Consider the following 17,919-nt stretch of genomic DNA (forward strand, 5'->3'; position numbering starts at 1 on the left):
ATCTCCATACTGATTTATACCTGCCTCTGGAAATTTCCATTACTTGCATCTGAAGAAGTGAGGTTCTTACCCACGAAAGCTTATGCTCCCAATACTTCTGTTAGTCTTAAAGGTGCCACAGGACCCTCTGTTGCTTTTTACAGATTCAGACTAACACGGCTACCCCTCTGATACTTCACAGTTTCATGTGAACCAAGACATATTTTTACCTGTGTTCTTCCCTAAGCCTCATGCAAGTAACAGAGAACGCATGTTCCATTCCCTGGCTGTCAGGCGTGCCCTAGCATTCTAACTGAGCGCACAAAGACATTTCCTAAGTCATCACAGCTCTTTATTGCAATCGCAGAAAGGATGAGGGGGCTCCCGATCTCATCCCAGCACACTTCATCGTGGATCACATCCTGTATCAGGACTTGCTACGACCTGGCAAAACTTCCAGCCCCTCCGCTTACGGCGCACTCCACAAGAGCACAGGTGTGGTCCACAGCATTCCTGGCACAGGTCCCTATACAGGACATATGCAAGGCAGCAACGTGGTCCTCTATCCACACCTTCACGTCACACTACGCCATTACCCAGCAGGCGAGGGGCAATGCAGCTTTTGGCAGGGCAGTCCTGCATTCAGCAACCAAGTGAACTCCGACCCCTCCCCCAGGGAAACTGCTTGGAAGTCACCTATTGGAATGCACATGAGCAAGCACTCGAAGAAGAAAAAACGGTTACCTACCTCTCGTAACAGTTGTTCTTTGAGATGTGTTGCTCATGTCTATTCCAAATCCCACCCACTCCCCTCTGTCGGAGTGTTCCGGCAAGAAGGAACTGAGCAGACGGTGGGTCAGCAGGGACCTATATACACCACCATGAAGGCGCCACTCCAGGGGTCTCCACAGCCGACCCGACGGGTACTGTTAGGGGAAAAACCTTCCGATGATCATGAACGCAGCGCACACACATGAGCAACACATCTCGAAGAACAACAGTTACGAGAGGTAAGTAACCGTTTTTTCTCAGAGCAGACAGACTCCAGGCTGCACGGCCTGAAGGACTCCCGGGTGACCATGAAGTCTCTGGGTATGCACACCCCTGCTACCCAGCGTAAACACTTCAAACCGCAGCCTCAACAGCAGCGCTCCTACCCTCCTCGACCCAGACAAGACTTCTATAGACGGAGGGGTAGGAATGGCAGGCGCAGACCGTCACCCCCCCCATCAGGTCAGGGCCAGGGCCCGACCAAACCTTCCTCGGGCTCTAAGCAGGCCTTTTGAAGGGTCTCCCGAGGACAGCACACCCGCTTCATCAGATGCATGGAGTGGAAAATACAGTAGCAGGTATATATACATAGTATATGAAAAGATGGGAGTTGCCTTACCAAATGGGGGGTCAGTCTAACGAGACAATTCAATTAACAGTAGAATACCAAGGGAGGAAAAATCACTTTTGTAGTGGTAATGAGGGTGGCCCATTTCAAACAGTTGACAAGAAGGTGGGCTATAGGTGACGGAACGCTACGGCCCCCAACTAAAACCTCTCCAGCACATCAAGGATCTACAACCTATCCTGAAGGATGATCCCTCACTCTCACAGACCTTGGGGGACAGGCCAGTCCTCACTTCCAGACAGCCCCCCAACCTGAAGCAAATACTCACCAGCAACTACACACCACACAACAAAAACAGTAACCCAGGAACCAAACCCTGCAACAAACCCCTGTGCCAACTCTGTCCGCATATCTATTCAAGGGACACCATCATAGGACCTAACTACATCAGCCACACTATCAGGGGGCTCGTTCACCTGCACATCTACCCATGTGATATATGCCATCATTTGCCAATAATGCCCCTCTGCCATGTACCTTGGCCAAACCGGACAGTCTCTACGCAAAAGAATAAATGGACACAAATCTGACATCAGGAATTATAACATTCAAAAACCAGTAGGAGAACACTTCAACCTCCTTGGTCACTCAATAACAGACTTAAAAGTGGCAATTCTTCAACAACAAAACTTCAAAAACAGACTCCAATGTGAAACTGTAGAACTGGAATTAATTTGCAAACTAGACACCATTAAATTAGGCCTGAATACAGACTGGGAGTGGATGGGTCATTACAAAAACTAATTTTACCATACTAATTTCCCCCTACTGTTACTCACACCTTCTTGTCAACTGTTCTTCCATGTGCCCAGGTGTGTTGCTCACAGTTTCCAGCTTCTTTCCAACCAACGCTCTACCCAAAAGTGTGTGCTCCTGCTCTCTCTCACTCAGCTTTTTCTCAGGGTCACACTATAAGTGCTTCTTTGGCTGTCTCTGGGACTTCCTTGGGGCCTTCTCTCCTGCCTCTCTCTCTCTCACACCCCACTCCCTCCAACAATACCCAGCCCTCTGTGTTTACATTCAGTCCCCAGTCAAACCCTTCAGCCCACATAGCTCAGATTCCTAACCAGCCTTTGCAGGCGGCCTGTGTTTTGGGTGGTGGCTCCTGCTGTTTCAGGTGTGTCTGTTCCATAAAGGAGCTCAGGTGCTTTTTACATTTGTTCTGCGTGACGGGCAGTTGTTTCAGCCACCAGCTTCCATGAAGTTTCACCCACCCCCAGCATAAGGATGTGAACACTTACTTGATAGAGGAGGAATTCTTAGCAGTCTATTAGACAAGCTTTAAGGCTGGGTTTAATAGGAGGGCTGCTATTGATGTCTCTGCAATAGAGGTTAGGAGTAATATGCAGGGTTCACTGTGGTCTGTAGGACTCGGTTAAGAGAGCATGAAATGGAATGTCATATTCTTCCCCTTCTTCCCAGGTCTGGGGATCTCGGGTTACTCCCATGACACAGAGAAAGCTGGCCTCTCCCTCCAGCACTGCATGAAAAGAGCTCAGGAAGTGGTTCCAGAACAGCACCACAGAGAGACCCCTGTCTACCTTGGGGCTACAGCTGGAATGCGGCTGCTCAGGTACTGCAGACATGTAACCTTCACCTTCTCTCAGGCCTGGTCTACACTACACAGTTAGGTGTAATCTCAGTGTGTACACACTACAGCCTTGCTCCTGACAATGTAAGTGCCCTACTACACCAACAATGACTCCACCTCCATGGGTACATATGGCTTACCTCGGTGTAGTTAGGGCGACAGTGTCTGTGTAGACACTCTGACTGTTGGCTGTCTTGTCAATTTCACAGCAGGTGATTTACGTTTCTAGTGTAGACATACCCTCAGGGACGGGAAATACCAAGGGCTGATTTCATAACTGGTCCCCCTCAATAGATTGACATGGGACTGTGCTGGCCCCACACTACACAGCTTGTGTCCTGTTCAGTCCTTCTTCTTCCCATCCACGGGAATGGCTCAGCCACGTGTGAGCCCATCCTGCGTGTAGAACAGAACCTTCTGACCAGGAATCATTGGGAATGAGTGTTCATGTGTCTGAGATACCAAGGGATATCCAGGGTTCCTCCATCAGCCTTTGCTATCTCTGCCTCACACAATCTGCCCCTCTTTTCTCCTCACCTCAGACTCCCCCTGCTCTCCCCACCAAGTCTTCTCCCTCTCTTTCTGCTTCCTCCCTTCACCACTCTGCTCTGACTCCTTTCCCTGCCCTGACTTTCTTTCCCCATACAGTGCCCATGCATTGTACTGGCCCCATTACAGGGACACTCAGATGGTGGTAGTATCATCCCAAACTGACCCATATGAGTGGATGCCTGGACATCTCTTGTATCCTAGTGAAACGGAGGCATATCCCCATCCCTACTCCTGGCACCTTGGCTGGCCAGGTTACTCCCAGATGAGTATTGCCTACAGAGACTCCATGAAGGTAGAGTGTGGCATGCTGTTTCTTTTGTAGCAGTGATACAATGGCTTGTGAGGGGAATCCCGGGGTGTGATGTCTAAGACGGCAGTTCTTTCATGGAGGTCGTGGAAGTCACGGATTCCGTGACTTTTTCCGCGACCTCCGTGACTTCCACTGCAGCTGGTGCTGCTGACTTCAGGGCCACCTGAGCACCTCAGGGCCACCTGAGCACCCCAGGGCCAGCTGCTCGGGTGCCCCACGGCCAGCCTCATTAGCCGCTGCTGGAGCAACGCGGGGCCAGCTGCTCCGGCGGTACCTGGGGCCAGCCGCACCAGCCACTGCTCGGGAGGCCCCGGGCAGCTGGCTCTGGGGACCATGCAAGCAGCGGCTGGTCCTGGGTTCCGCCCAAGTAGCGGTCCCAGGGGTTGCACCAAGGCCAGCCACACCAGCCACTGCTCAGGAGGCTCTGGGCAGCTGGCTCCAAGGACCGCTGGAACAGCGGCTGGTGTGGCTGGCTCTGGGGACCTTCTAAGTACCGGTCCTCGGGGTGCCCTGGGGACTGCCCGAGCAGCAGTGGTCCCGGGTCAGCTGGAGCAGTGGCTCGGGGTGCCTGGGAGCCATCCAGAGAGCAGTCCCCAGGAGCAGCAACCAGGGGACAGTCAACCCCCAGCACTGGAGCAGGCCCCCCCCGTCAGGGGCCCCCCGGAGCTGTGGGGCCCAGAAGTAGAGATTTAGTCAGGGGTATTTTTGGTAAAAGTCATGGACAGGTCACAGGCTGTGGATTTTTATTTATTGCCCATGACCTATCCAGAAATACCCGTGACTAAATGTTAGCCTTAGTGATGTCCTCTAAGGGGTGTGCTCAGTGGGGGGTGCCTGTGGGGATTCCTGCCCTGCTTCAGGAAGTGACTGCTGCTGTCGGTGGCAACTGAGTGAGCATCAGAAACAGCGGCGGACAAGCTGGGATGGTGAGACAGTAAGGAATGATGTCACTGAGAACATCTAGTGTGTTAGATCCAGCTTGCACTTCTGTCTTACCAAAAGTATCTCAAGTGTGTCCTGGGGGGTAGAGTAAAACCAACAGGCTGCTGAGAGCTTCTAGACTGGAGTCACTCAGTCCTTTCCTCTATACATCCAGCTTGCAGAACAGAAGTATAGCTGACAGAGTCCTCTCTGCAGTGGAGAAGACGCTGCGCTCATCCCCCTTCAACTTCCAGGGTGCCAGAGTCATCAGTGGTCAGGAAGAAGGAGCCTATGGCTGGATCACCATTAATTACCTGTTGGGCAACTTCAAGCAGGTAACATATCCAATAGCCAGGGCAGGTGTAGTACTCCAGAAATGTGGGCAGGTGGGACTTTGTAAACCATACTTGGCAAGAGGGCTTCTGCCAGCACTGGCTTCTTTTACAACCCCTTTTACCAGGGGTCAGAAAGTGACCCCACACAATTCTTCAGCAATCCAGCTTCCAAGGGCTCGTTAGGAAACTAAATGCATCAGCTCTCATATGCGAGGTGGTGTCATGATGGGCTCCGCACAATTGGTGCACGCACAATTTGTTAGTGCATTGAAACAGAAACCTTCTGGAATTCCTCCTGCAGTTTCAGTTACACAAGGTATCCTCCTTAATTTCCTGTCCTAAATCATTGATGTGTTCTTTTAAACAGTTATTGTGTTCCACCCCAGAGTGGGAGCATTTCAGTGGCTGGCAGAATGATTCCTCTGTAGTGTTGGTAAAGTGTTTGGGGTTCTGTGGCATACACGGCACTAGAGAGAGGTGTGTCATATTTTTTTACTCTCTCTCATAGGGATCATTCAGCTGCAGATTGCGTGTTCTAACCCTCCCCTGGACACCTGCTGTACATCATCTCCTCTCTCTTCTGAACCCTCATTTTGCCCCTCTACCCTGTTCTCCTCACACCCTGTGCCCTGCTCCAGGCCCCCATGCCTCCCTTCTGCCCTGTGCTACCTTCTCTCTCCTCCCAACCTTATTCCTGTTTCTCTCACCCCTAGGCCGGTAGCCTTGTCTCATTGTCCCTGTTCTTTTTTTAAGCCTGGCTGGCTGAACTTTCTGCCTCACCTGAGATCCAGCCGGGGGACATCAGGGGCCCTGGACCTTGGCGGAGCCTCCACTCAGATCACCTTTGTACCGGACCAAGAGCCAATTGAATCTCAAGAGAACTCACTGCACTTTCGTCTCTATGGCAAGAACTACAACGTGTATACGCACAGCTTCCTTTGCTACGGGAAGGACCAGGCTCTGCGCCTGAAGCTGGCCAGTGACCTACAGGCAAGTGTGAGAGCTCCAGGGCCGGTACCTGTGGGGCTGAGAGTTTCTGGACCCTCCCCACCTTCGGCATTTGCTATTTGCACACACCACTGTGGTGCAGCCGGGTGAGGCTGGAACCTGAGCCTCACAACAGTGGATTTCAGTGGGGAAGTCTCATTATCCCTGACTTACAGCCAGGAACAAAGGCCAGAGGTTTCAAACGTGGCCACCAATTTGGTGTGCTTCTGTTCTTGGGTACCCAGCTTGGAGATATCAGGGGTCTAGTATTGGGGGTGTTGAGCACCCACAGCTCTGACTGAAGGTAGCAGGAGCTGTGGGTGCTCAGCACCTCTGGAAATCAGGCCCAAAGTATCTCAAATTCCCACTCACTTTGAGTGCCTAACTTTGGAAATGTGGCTGCAAATGACTTGCCTGCAGCCACACGGGAAGCCTGTGACTGAGCACGACACAGAAAGCAGGACTCCTGAGCACAGAGGATGAGTTTGTGGTTGGTGTGAGAATCCTGGCATGTTATATCTGTCCCCAGTTCCAGGACAGCTTTCTTAGGTCAGTACATCCTGTTGCTGTTTTCATGGTCCCATTTTCTGGAACTGAGTGCCAATGGCCTGGGTTGTTTTACCTGCAGAGCACACAGAATGGCAGCCTCCTGGATCCCTGCTTTCACCCAGGATATTTGAGGATTATGAATATAAGTGACCTCTACACCAACCCCTGTATAGCTAATGGTGAGCAGCAGCTTCCATTCACACAGCTTCACCTCCAGGGGAACGGGGATTACCAAAGGTGCCGAATGACCATCCAGAAGATCTTCAACACTAGCTCTTGCCCTTACTCCAGCTGCTCCTTCAATGGGATTTTCCTGCCTCCGTTACAAGGGGAGTTTGGGGTGAGTCTGGATGCCCGGCGGCGTGCTCTAACCCAGAGCAGACACAGAGGGTCTGCGTAGGGTATGTTCCCGGGGGGCTGGAGGGAAGACTGTGAGGCACTTGGGGGGCAGGGGGCTGTTTATAGTGTGGACTGAGCCTGTAAATGCCACAAGAGAACTCATCTGACCTAGTTATAACAAATCTGGTTTGAGTTGTGTCCACACAGCAGACTTTTGTACATCACAGCCATATGTCACGCAAGTTTGTGTTGCCCCCACCTCCCACACTGCCTGTGTTTGTGTCAGTGCATTCTGGAGAGAGAAAGTGCCTGGAGGTCAGATACGCAGAGTGGCACTGGTAGCTTGCGGGGCAGTGAACTCTGAGATGATCTACACAGCAAAATAATGCCACAAGACCTGGTGACAGGAGGCCAGCCTGGACCTCTGCCAGGGCCAATGCACTCTTAGCTGCCTTGATCACTAACCAATCTGAGCCGTGTTGTGCATGGGACATAGACCCCTTCTGCCATGTCCCTTCTAACCTGCCCCAGTTCTCTCTCTTTCCCACCCCCAGATCTTCATCCCATTCCTATTCTCTTTAACTACTCAGTCCAGTCTCCACTCCTCAGACATCTCATCCCCATCCCACTCTTCTTGCCCTCCAGAGTCCCAGTCTCCCCCCTCCACCATCAGTCCCTGTCTCTTTGCCCAGCCAATCCCAGTCCCCACGCCCCAGCTTCTCGTCTGATCTATCTTTCCCACCACCCCATGCAGTCTCCCAGTCTCAGTTGTTTTGCCCGACCAGTCCCGGCCTCCACACCCTCCTGCACAGTTCTCACTACCAGTTTCCTTGCCCAGGCAGTCGCATTGTCCACTCCCCTGCTCTCTGTCCTAGTCTCCCTCCCTCCCCTGGTTCCCAGTCCCCGTCTCTCCCCAGCTCCCATTCCCAGTTTCTCTCTCTTTCCCCTCTCCAGTCCCAGCTCCCCAGGCTCCTTGTCACAATCTATGCCTTTCCCCTCCCACAAGTCTGGCTCTTGTCTTCTCTGCTTTTGAATCATGTGCTTTCCTCCTCCATGCTGCCTGGGCACCGTTAGGAGAGTAATTGAGAGCAGAGGAGAGAGAGGCTCCTTGCTCTCAGTTCCGGTGCCCACCTTGGGCTGGCCCACAGCAGACAGGAGCTGTAATTGCAGGAAAAGTCTGGCTTCACCCTTGCAGCCCTGATTTGAACATACTCAGTTGTTCTGTGGGGGATGATGCATGCACAGTCCGACACATGGAGGAACTGTGAGGGGAGGAAGCATGCTCAGTGTGCACAGAATCTTTGGAAATTTTAGCTGCTAAGCTTTTTTAGGAAGTCTTTCCTGAATGTATTCAAACAGATTTTTTCAAAGGCTTATAACTTGGCCAAATTTGGGCAGCTTTTCATGGGAACAAAAGGCACATTGCTGACACCAAGACAACTCCCCTGACAGATTTCAAGTCCCTGCTTGAAAGCATGTGGGTGCTATTGCTTCTCAAGGAAACAGTTACCAGAATTTTTTAACATCCGAAAAACACTGTATTTTCCCTGAAACTTATTCTTAGAAACAGCTGAAACATTTTGCCTGAAACTTCAAAAAACAAAACAAACAACTTCCCCCACAACACACTAGCTGGAGGTAGACATCCAGTGTGGGAACTTTCAAGTTTGGCAAAGTTATAAGCAACTGAAAAGAGGCTCTTAATGGGAAGTGTCATGCAAACGTAACAATAGGCAGTGCTACCAACCCCACCTATGATAAGAGGCAGTGACGGTTGAGTCGCTCTCCTTTGCTCCACCCCCACCAGAGTGTGAATACTTGGCGCCTATCATCCTGACCCAGCCAGCTGCAAAACCCTCTCCCCAGACACCCAGATGTGCAGCCTATGGCATGTTCATGGAGCTCTATGCAAGCTGGAACACACCCGCATGCTGGGATTTCTGTTTACGCAAATGCTTTGGAGTCACAGAGGGAGCCCCATGCTCTGGCGTCACTGCTCGGATTTGGACTCTGCTTTCCACACTAAGGCTAAGCAGGTTTAAAATTTTCTCCCCTTCAGGCATTTTCTGCTTTCTACTTTGTGATGAACTTTTTAAACCTGACGACAGAGAAGAGCCCAGTCCCTCTAGACAAAGCGACCAGCACTGTGGAAAGCTTCTGCTCCAGACCTTGGCACGAGGTAAGAGAGTGACCGGCTGTAGCAGCGTGAGGCTCTTGCTCTGCAATAGCACCAGGAGTCAGGGATCAGCCCTGGTGGCAATGGCTGTGTGTGGGAGCCAGGCAGCAGGTGTACTTCCCCCTCACAAACCCCGTTTCTAGGGAACCTCTAGACTTGCCATTGTGCGGAATCCTCCCTATGCCGATTTACAGCACACGTACCTTCTCCTGCTCTCTGGCGCTGCTTGCTGTGGTGTCTGTAGGAGTCCTTTCCTGCTCTGCTTTTGGCTAAGTGACATCTCTGCTGGTGAGAGGCTGTTAGGAGGGGCCCACACATACATAAATACTTCCCACCATCCATTCAGTGCTAGGGGAGAACTTCTGGAGCATCTGGTGCTACTAGAATCTAGATTAATGCTAATGATGGAGTGGGCAGATGCTGCCAGCACCTGGAGAGAGGTCTCTGGTGCAAGCCAGGCCTGTGGTAACCATGTGGAGCAGCAGGCAAGTAAAGTCTTTGTCCTGCTGCAGGTAAAGGCAGAATTTCCCAAGATAAAAGAGAAGTACCTGAGTGAATATTGTTTCTCCGGGACCTACATCCTCTCCCTCCTGGAGAATGGCTATGGATTCACCATGGAGAAATGGCAAAACATCCAGTTCCTTGGAAAGGTAACTTCACATGTGCAGAGAGTTTCTAGATAGGGAGGGCTATGCCTGTGATACCCACACCCTATATACCACCCCATCTCTGTGGGGCTATAACACTTGTGACACCACCTGCCCCCACCCCCACCCACCCACACCTTGCCCCATACCACTGCCCCCAGAAGAGACCTGACCTTCTTGTCCATACCAGCCCACTCCCTGTATGTTCCTTAGTCCTGGTAGGTAATTCAGGTCTTGTCCTCTTTTCCAGATTGGCAGCAGTGATGCAGGCTGGACTCTGGGCTACATGCTGAACCTGACAAACATGATCCCTGCAGAGAAGCCCCCGACACGCCCTCTCTCCCATGCCAGTTATGTGGGGCTCATGGTGTTCTGCTCTCTCGTGTTGGTGGCTGTGCTCCTGCTTAGCTGGCTTGCCTTCCACAAACCAAAGTGCCTGCAGAAGGGACTCATTTAGAGAGTGGCAAATCCCGCAGTAGAGGCTGTAATGGGCCCCTGCCACACCAGCTGTCGCACAGAGTTCTGAGGTCACCTGCAGAGCCAGCCTTACCCAGCAGAGTCCCTCCTGCCTTTCACTGAAGCTACTGCCTGTACAAGGGCATTCAATCTTCTCCTCTGGCTCACGCCTGCACTGACGGATGCACAGGCTCCTCTTCTCTGTGGAGATGTATCTTGCTGGGATCCCTTCTTGAATTGGTCACAAAGCAGCAGCTTTTTGGCTCTTTTTGCTGCTTGTTCTTTTCGGTCTTGTTTAGACAGAGGCAGCAGTAATCCCTGAGGGAATTGCTGTGACTTGGAAGCGCCAAGCTGGCTGTGGGGCTAATCTCAGGGTTATGCAGGAAGCCATTGCACTGTGCAGAGATCTATTTCCTTTCCCTGGAGACGGTCCCCACAGCCCCTCAGAGCTTGTCTGAGCAGGGCATCCGCACCAGCGCAAAGCAAGCTTGCTACCCTTGGCCACCTTCAGCTCCTCAGGAGCATGCTGTGTCCTAGCTCTGCCTACCATGTAAAACCTTCTGGATCCCAACTGCCCACTGCTTGGCTGGCCACACAGCCGGACACCAATATGGGACAAGCGGATGTGAGGGGCAAAGGAACAGAAGATGTTGGGTCTGGAGGAGGCCAGCAGCCTTGGCAATGGACCTGAAATACTAGGAGGCAAAATGTTCCTTCCACAGAAGATTGCTGTATATATGAAAGGAAACCTCTTCTCTCACCACCTCCCAGAACTTATCACTGGCCCATAGCAGGCCCCTGTCCAGATTGAGTCTGATGTAAGGGACCTGTCTATCTGGTCACACACATTCTTAGCCAGACACCGCTGATCTCTCCAGGAATAACTCACATTGGACAAGGATCATTTGCAAACAGCTTGGATTTATAGTGTGCCTGCAGGCGGGGTTCCCTGGAGACTGGATCCTACAGCACACCTACAAGATTCCAGCGCTTGCAGTGGGACCATCTCTCTGGCAATGCTAATCACACAGAAACCTAGGCCCCAGGGAAGGGTGTTTAGTAGATCATGTTCCTTTAAAAGATACCTGGCACCAGTGTAAACTGAAACATGCAAATATTGATTAATTGATTCATGTTTGTGTTTGCGACGTGCATGAAAATTAGTCACAATCTGAACATTCTTTCCTTTCCCCCTGCTTAGACTTAACATCTCAACCTCAACCACCACCCCCCACGGCTCCTCCCAAATGTCCACACCAGCCCATTTTCTAGCCTTTAGTATAGGATAGCAACTGATCAGATTTCAGCCTCCTGTGATGTCACTCTTCCCACTTTTTGCTAAAGAACTGGAGTGGAAGCTGGGACTCAACTTCGATAACAAGCAGAAAACACTGTGAGGCGTCTTCATACATCAAAAGGAGCCAGTTGCAAATCTCCTCCCCTGATAGTGATCCCCCTGCTTTGGAGGCAAAAAGGAAAGGAGATTCCCCAAAGCCAGGGCTGTGGGGTAAAGGGTTGGCAAATAAAGGTATCTACTTAGTCCCCAAGCAGAGCTGTGGAGGGGAATCAGATGGAGGAAGCTTTATCCTCATCGGCACAACCTCCTTTCAGCAGACAGAGATGTATGGAGTTTAAGGCCAGAATGGTCCACTAAAATCATCTAGTCTGGCCTCCTGCATAACACAGGCCTGAGAACCTCACCCAGTAATTTCAGTATCAAACCCATAACTTCTGTTTGAGCTAGAGCATATTTTTTTAGAAAGGTATCCAGTCTTGCATTAATGTTAAGTGATGGAGAACCCACCACAACCGTAGGTACGTTGTACTAATGGTCAGTTACCCTCACTGTGCAAAATCTGCACCTTATTTCTAGTATGAATTTGTCTAGCTTCAGCTTTCATCCACTGATCTCATTATGCCTCATTAAAGACCCATTTACTGTCAGAAATCTCTTCCCCCTTGTAGGTACTTGTAGACCATCATAAACTCACCTCTGAACCTTCTCTTGGATAAACTAAATAGAGCTGCTCTAGACTCTCACTCTAAGGCAGTTTTTCTAGACCTCAAGGCGTTTTTGTAGCTCTTTATTGAATACTTTCCAATATCTGAACATCCTTTTTTTGAAGCATTGACATGCTGTATACAGAGGTAAGACCTCACCCCTACTCCTGCTTGATATTACCCTCTTTATAAATCTAAGGATTACATTCACCCTCTTAGCTACAGCATCACGTTGGGCACCCACGTTTGGTTTATCTACCAAGACCACCAAGGGTATGTTTACACAGCAAAAAAGACCTCGGTGGCAGTGAGTCTCAGAGCCCAGGTCGACTGACTCAGGCTCGTGGGACTTGTACACTGTGGGGCTAAAAATAGCCATGTAGCCACTCTGACTCAGGCTGGAGGCCGGGCTCTGCAGCCCTCTCCCCTTGCCCTTTAATCTAGATATAACCTTGCATCTGGTGTGACAAAGTTCCTCCTCTATCTTGGTGGGTCCTGAGCTTATTGGCGGATTTTCTTGCCTCAGAGATTCACCATGTGGGTTGGGGAACAGCCCAGAGACCTTCCCCTCTGGAAGAACCCACAGTCCAGGTCAATTGGTCACTTAGGGAACAGAAAACTACTCATCCAGTGACCAGTATATTTGCCCTCTACCAGACTCCTGTACCCCACTGGTCTGGGTCTGTCACACTGGCCATATCAAAAGGCCCAGTTTACCAGCTAATCCAGTTGGTCTGTATAACTGACCTGGCATCTTCATTATTTGCCACTCTACGTATTGTTCTGTCATCTGCAAATACACTGAGACCCTAGAATGATCCCAGGGCCAGAGACTTCATTCTGCTCAAACTGCACTCAGCGCTGGAATGGGGGAATACAAGGGAATCGCTTGCCCTGTAAATGAAGTATGTGATCAGGGCTGCTCCAGCTGAGAATAGTGACTCTGACACATCCCATTTCCTTCCACCAACTCTGCATTGTCTAGGGAACCTCTTTCTGCAGAGTGTTCCCTGAGGGAGCCATTTCCACTGGGCTAACAGCCCCTTCTTGCTGTCAGAACGGGATGGAGAGTCTGCCCCAGCCTGCAGTCTAGTTCTCTCCCTCTTCTCAGGTCAGCAGTCACTGAGTGGGCAGCCCTGAGTTCTGGTAAGTGATGGCTGTAAGTGAGTTTTGCCCTATGGCTGGGGAGTTGGAATTGCCAAATGTCAGGAAATTCTGAGTTGACGAGCCAGATTAATTGAAGCTGGTGTGGGGAGAGGGGTAAATTAATGCCCCATTTCAGACTGGCCCCTTCTGTCCTAGTAGGGGATCATGCCAAGGGAGATCAGACAGATGTCTTGGGGTCTCTGTTGGAGAAGCAGTGTTGCCAGTTCTCATGATTTAATTGCGAGTCTCAAGCTATTTGGTGTTTTTTCTTAAAACCCAGCTCCTGGAATTGTGATTAGGTGAGAATCTCAGATTTCTTTTCTTTTCTTTCAAAAAAGCAAGTTTCTAACCCTGATGGTTGTGGAGAAACTTGAAAACGTTGCCTGAATGAACCCTAAAGGCTCAGAAGGCAAAGAAAAAGAACCCTAAATGTGTGGGGTGGTTTTTTTTTAATCTTACAATTTGTTAAGCTCATCTCATGATTCATGGGAGCCAGATCTAGGATATTTGAAGACTTGAGGTGGCCACTACTGAGAAGGGCAATTTTCATCTGGCATCCCCATAGGAGCCCTGCAGGCCAAGGCTCTATAGAGAATGCGCTGAATCTATACATCCCACCAGCCTCCTTCTTTCCAGGCCAGCACTGTCTATGCCGTGGACTGGAGCTGGCCTGAGGTCTCTCTGTACTGGCCATTTCCCCCTGCTCTGACCCTCAAGGACTTTCTGCGTAGGGAAAGCTGCCCAAAACCAGAGTCATAGGCTTTAAGACCAGACTTCCCATATAGCACAGGCCAAAGAGGTTTACTAGTTAGCCCTGCATCGAGCTCAGGAATTGGAGCCTGTTTAAATCGTATCTTACAGAAAGGCCTCCAGTCTGGATCTGAAGACTCCAAGAGATGAAGAACCCACCCCTTCCTGTGTAGTTTGTTCCAATGGTTAATCACCCTTTTAAAAACTGGTGCCTCATTTCTAACTGACGGGCTTCAGCATCCAGCCATTGGTTCTTGTTCTGCCTCTCTCCTCGAGGTGAAAGAGCTTGTTAGTCCCCAGTATTTTCTCCTTGTGCAATTACATCTACACTGTAATCACGTCACCTCTTGGCTCTTGCTCTTCTTTTGGATAAATTAAACAGACTGAGCTCCTCAAGTCTCATTACACCTGTAGGGTGTTTCCCCAGCCCTTGCATGGGAGTCAGAAGAGAACCTGGGCTGAATTTAGCCCAGTGTGTGCAAGGCCTCCCTAGGTCTGTGACTCCTGGCTCCAATTCTGAGCAGCCCCTTTCCAGGCAGGCTTCCTGAGTTGGACTTTATAACTTTCCAGACTGCAGCAGGGGCCCGCAATGCAATCAGACTCTGCTCCCTCCGGGCCTGATAAATTTCACCTTCTCCCCTTCACACAAAGGTCAGGCTTGAAACTTCACAGCAGTAGGGCTGAGACTCATGCAGGGCTAAAGACTGGGTAGGTGCCCAGCCCTCCAGCACCATCCTGTCCTCTAGCTACCGACTTAAAACAACCCCACTCACTCCCCGCTCCCAAGCCCAACAACCTCCCCATGCAGCCACTGGCTGCAAATGCTTCCCTTGGCCTATCGTTAAAACCTAGTAGAACAAGCTGAGTTGCTGGAGTCTCTTGTTTGGGGCAGATGACATGGCGGTGGGAACAGTGCAGGATGGCAGATTCTGACTGCTTGGGATTTGCTGCTTGGGCCATGAGCCCTTCACTCCCATTCTGAAAACACTGATCTGTAATGCTGACGCTAGCCAGTGTTTCTTATGCCTTGTTCTCCGCACTGAGCACCAGCTCGCACCCCAGACCCAGAATTTTGCTGGGGCAGCTGGCGTGTGCTAGTGCTGAGGGGCATGTGCCAGAGCCTAGGGGCTGCCGGGTGTGTGCCCCACAGGGCTCTGGGGCATATGCTTAGGCCAGAGGGTCACTGGGATCACACACTTTCCTTGACACCATTCTGAATCCCTAGCTTTGCTGCCCAGCCCTGCTGCAGCAGATTGTTCGTTTTACACACATATAAACTTTGATATCCTTATTAAAAATCAAGACTTGTTGATCAACACCTGTGGAGTTTCCTCAGTCTTTTCCAGAGGGTGGGAAATTGGCCATAATGAGGAAGAGGGGAGTCATTTCATTTTTGGAATAGATGGAAAAGTCCCAGGAAGGACTTTTCTCCATTGCATGTTTTCTAGGGTCTTCCCTAGTCCAGTTTTAAACATCCCAGTGATGGGGCTCCCATCCCCTCTCCTGGGAGACAGTTCTCCAGCGGGATCCATCTGCCTCCCAGTGAGTGGTGGGGCTCCTGCTTGAGGTGTCACCATCAGGAAGATTCTCCTGAGCTTCAAATTAAATTTTCTGTTGTTCAGCTTGATACGATTCTTCATAATCATGTCCCCTTGGATTGTATCCTAAATCAGCCCTCTCCACCTATAATGTTTATGCATGGCCGCTATTTGTAGATATGTCAGTCTCCCCCCCCCCCCCATTGTCATTTAGCCAAATCAAATATATTTAGCTCTTTTAATCTTTCTTTACTGAATCTTTCCCTCCAGCCCCTGCTCATTTTTTGGTTCTTCCCTGAAAATTCCTCCAGTTTTGCCAATATCTCTCTCGTAACAAGATGCCCAGAATTGCAAATAATCTTCCAGCTGGAGTCTTCCACGGCTGTGTTTAGAGGGACAGTCCTCTTCCTGTCCTGTGACCTGAGGCCTTTGCTTGTGAAACCTGGGATCATATTGGCTTTTTTGTTTCTCTTGCTGCCCTTTCATATTGCAGATTCCTACCCTCACTCCTCACTATCATTGCCTCCCGGTTTCTCCCCCTCTGAATTTCTAGGGTTTGGATAAATGTTGCCAGCTGTAGTAGCTGCATTTTTCCAAAGTAAGTCTCATTTTCTTTCCTGTCCCTGTTTCTAACACCTAGAGCTCTTTGTGTTGTTTCACTATCCTCACTGGTGTTTGCAACTCATTTGGTATCTGCTGTAAATTTCATTTCCTTCATTACCTATTCACAGGTGTTAACAAAGACCAGTACCACCTGCTACTCACCGTCCCCCAATTTACTGCTCATGGTTCCTTTCCCCTGTAAACTTACTGTGAGTTCTTTCTGTGTCCCATTATTTCCTTAGGGCCAGAAGGGAGATTTACCAAACCACCAGTGCCCAGAGCAATCTTGGCATGTTTTCCACCATTAGGGCCCCAGGCTCCTTCCTGTTACAGCATCAGTCACAGGCCACCTGTGAATAGCAGAGCTGTGAGGGTATGGCGGAGGGAGGGGCTCATGACCAGGTGTTACAGTATCTCATTAAGCCCATGACACAGTGTTCCAATGGCTGAGTAACACCATCCTACACAAGAAATCTGCCACCCCCTCTGAGTCCACCTTCCCTGCCAAAAGCCACTGCAGCCCACTAGTTCTCAGAGGTCACACCGGTTTCCTCCTTTCGCTCTCTTCAGCCCCGGGGCACCTACCATCTGCACCTACAGAATCCCTCAAAGCCCTTTCCAAGTATTATGCCTTTTGCTTTTTTCCTGCAAGCATTAACGGAGGCTGGTGCCTGCTGCACCATTTCTTATCTGATGTATTTAGCACCTGTACAAAGCACAACTAGAGACAATTCCTGCTCCTGAGAGCATATCACCTCCTGAGACAGAAGATGACACACGGGGGCAAGGAGTTAAATTGGGGGTGGAAGAAGGGGGTTAATATATTATTAAATGTATATTTATTCCTTTTCCTTGTATGTCTGGGCCTCCCCAAACTGAGTCATTGTGAGTTTTAAGGATTTGCTCTTTCCATAGAATGGGGCCCTAAATGAGGTGTGGGGTGGGGGCCTGGTGCCGTGGACTGGGAACCTGGGGGTGGGGGCCAGCATGGGAGAAGGCACCAAGACAGGAGCAGACGAAGGATACACTGGCCTGGTGCAGTGAAGGGGATGACGGCAGGGTGTGATGTGGAACAAGATCTAGAGGCTGTTGCAGAACTGTGCTCAGCAGGGTCAGGAAGTTTATTTTGAGTGGAGGAATTCAGTGAGCAGGGGATGTCGCAGGACTGACCCAGCCAAACAAATTTCTAATGGTGGCTGGAGGTAGGAGGGTACTCCTGCCTCTCCTGATGCTGCAGGCTGCAGATAGACCCCTCTGTCCCTGATTTGCCTACCAGCCTACAATACTTGCTTTAGTAGCAATAAACAGCTATTCCCCAGAATCGTGCTGCCCTTATCTGGAAAATCCTTGCCGAATAATGGAGGAAATGGAGCCCAGAATGGTGCCGCATGGACCCCCTTCTCCAGGGTGTGGGGAATGGGTGCTGTGCAGCATCCATTCCCCAAGGGGTGGGGGGGACAGGTGGTTTATGGAGTGGAGGGGCGTGGGGAATAGGTTACCTGAGGGATCCTTTCTCAAGGCATGCCCAGATGGTGCTGAAGGTTCCTTGTGTTGTCTGCTCCTGACCAAGACAGGCATTTCGCTCTGGGACATGGGGAGCAGGGAGGGTAGAAGTTATAAACCTGGGACTGAAACAGCGC

General features: G+C 50.5%; 1 protein-coding gene across 1 annotated transcript in view; it reads left to right on the top strand.

The window, feature by feature from the left end:
* Positions 1-11,345, top strand: part of ENTPD1 (ectonucleoside triphosphate diphosphohydrolase 1) — a 70,659-nt gene extending 59,314 nt beyond the window's left edge. Inside the window, exons 6-12 of the mRNA XM_024201840.2 lie at positions 2,801-2,951; positions 4,928-5,087; positions 5,841-6,077; positions 6,703-6,963; positions 9,022-9,141; positions 9,651-9,788; positions 10,036-11,345. Coding sequence (XP_024057608.1) covers positions 2,801-2,951; positions 4,928-5,087; positions 5,841-6,077; positions 6,703-6,963; positions 9,022-9,141; positions 9,651-9,788; positions 10,036-10,242 — 1,274 coding nt within the window. The 3' untranslated portion in view covers positions 10,243-11,345. The remainder of the gene's footprint in view (positions 1-2,800; positions 2,952-4,927; positions 5,088-5,840; positions 6,078-6,702; positions 6,964-9,021; positions 9,142-9,650; positions 9,789-10,035) is intronic.
* The last annotated feature ends 6,574 nt before the right edge of the window (positions 11,346-17,919 follow it).

The sequence above is a fragment of the Terrapene carolina genome, unplaced genomic scaffold, assembly GCF_002925995.2.
Source record: "Terrapene carolina triunguis isolate 2854851 unplaced genomic scaffold, T_m_triunguis-2.0 Scaffold95, whole genome shotgun sequence".
Taxonomy (NCBI): Eukaryota; Metazoa; Chordata; order Testudines; family Emydidae; genus Terrapene; species Terrapene triunguis.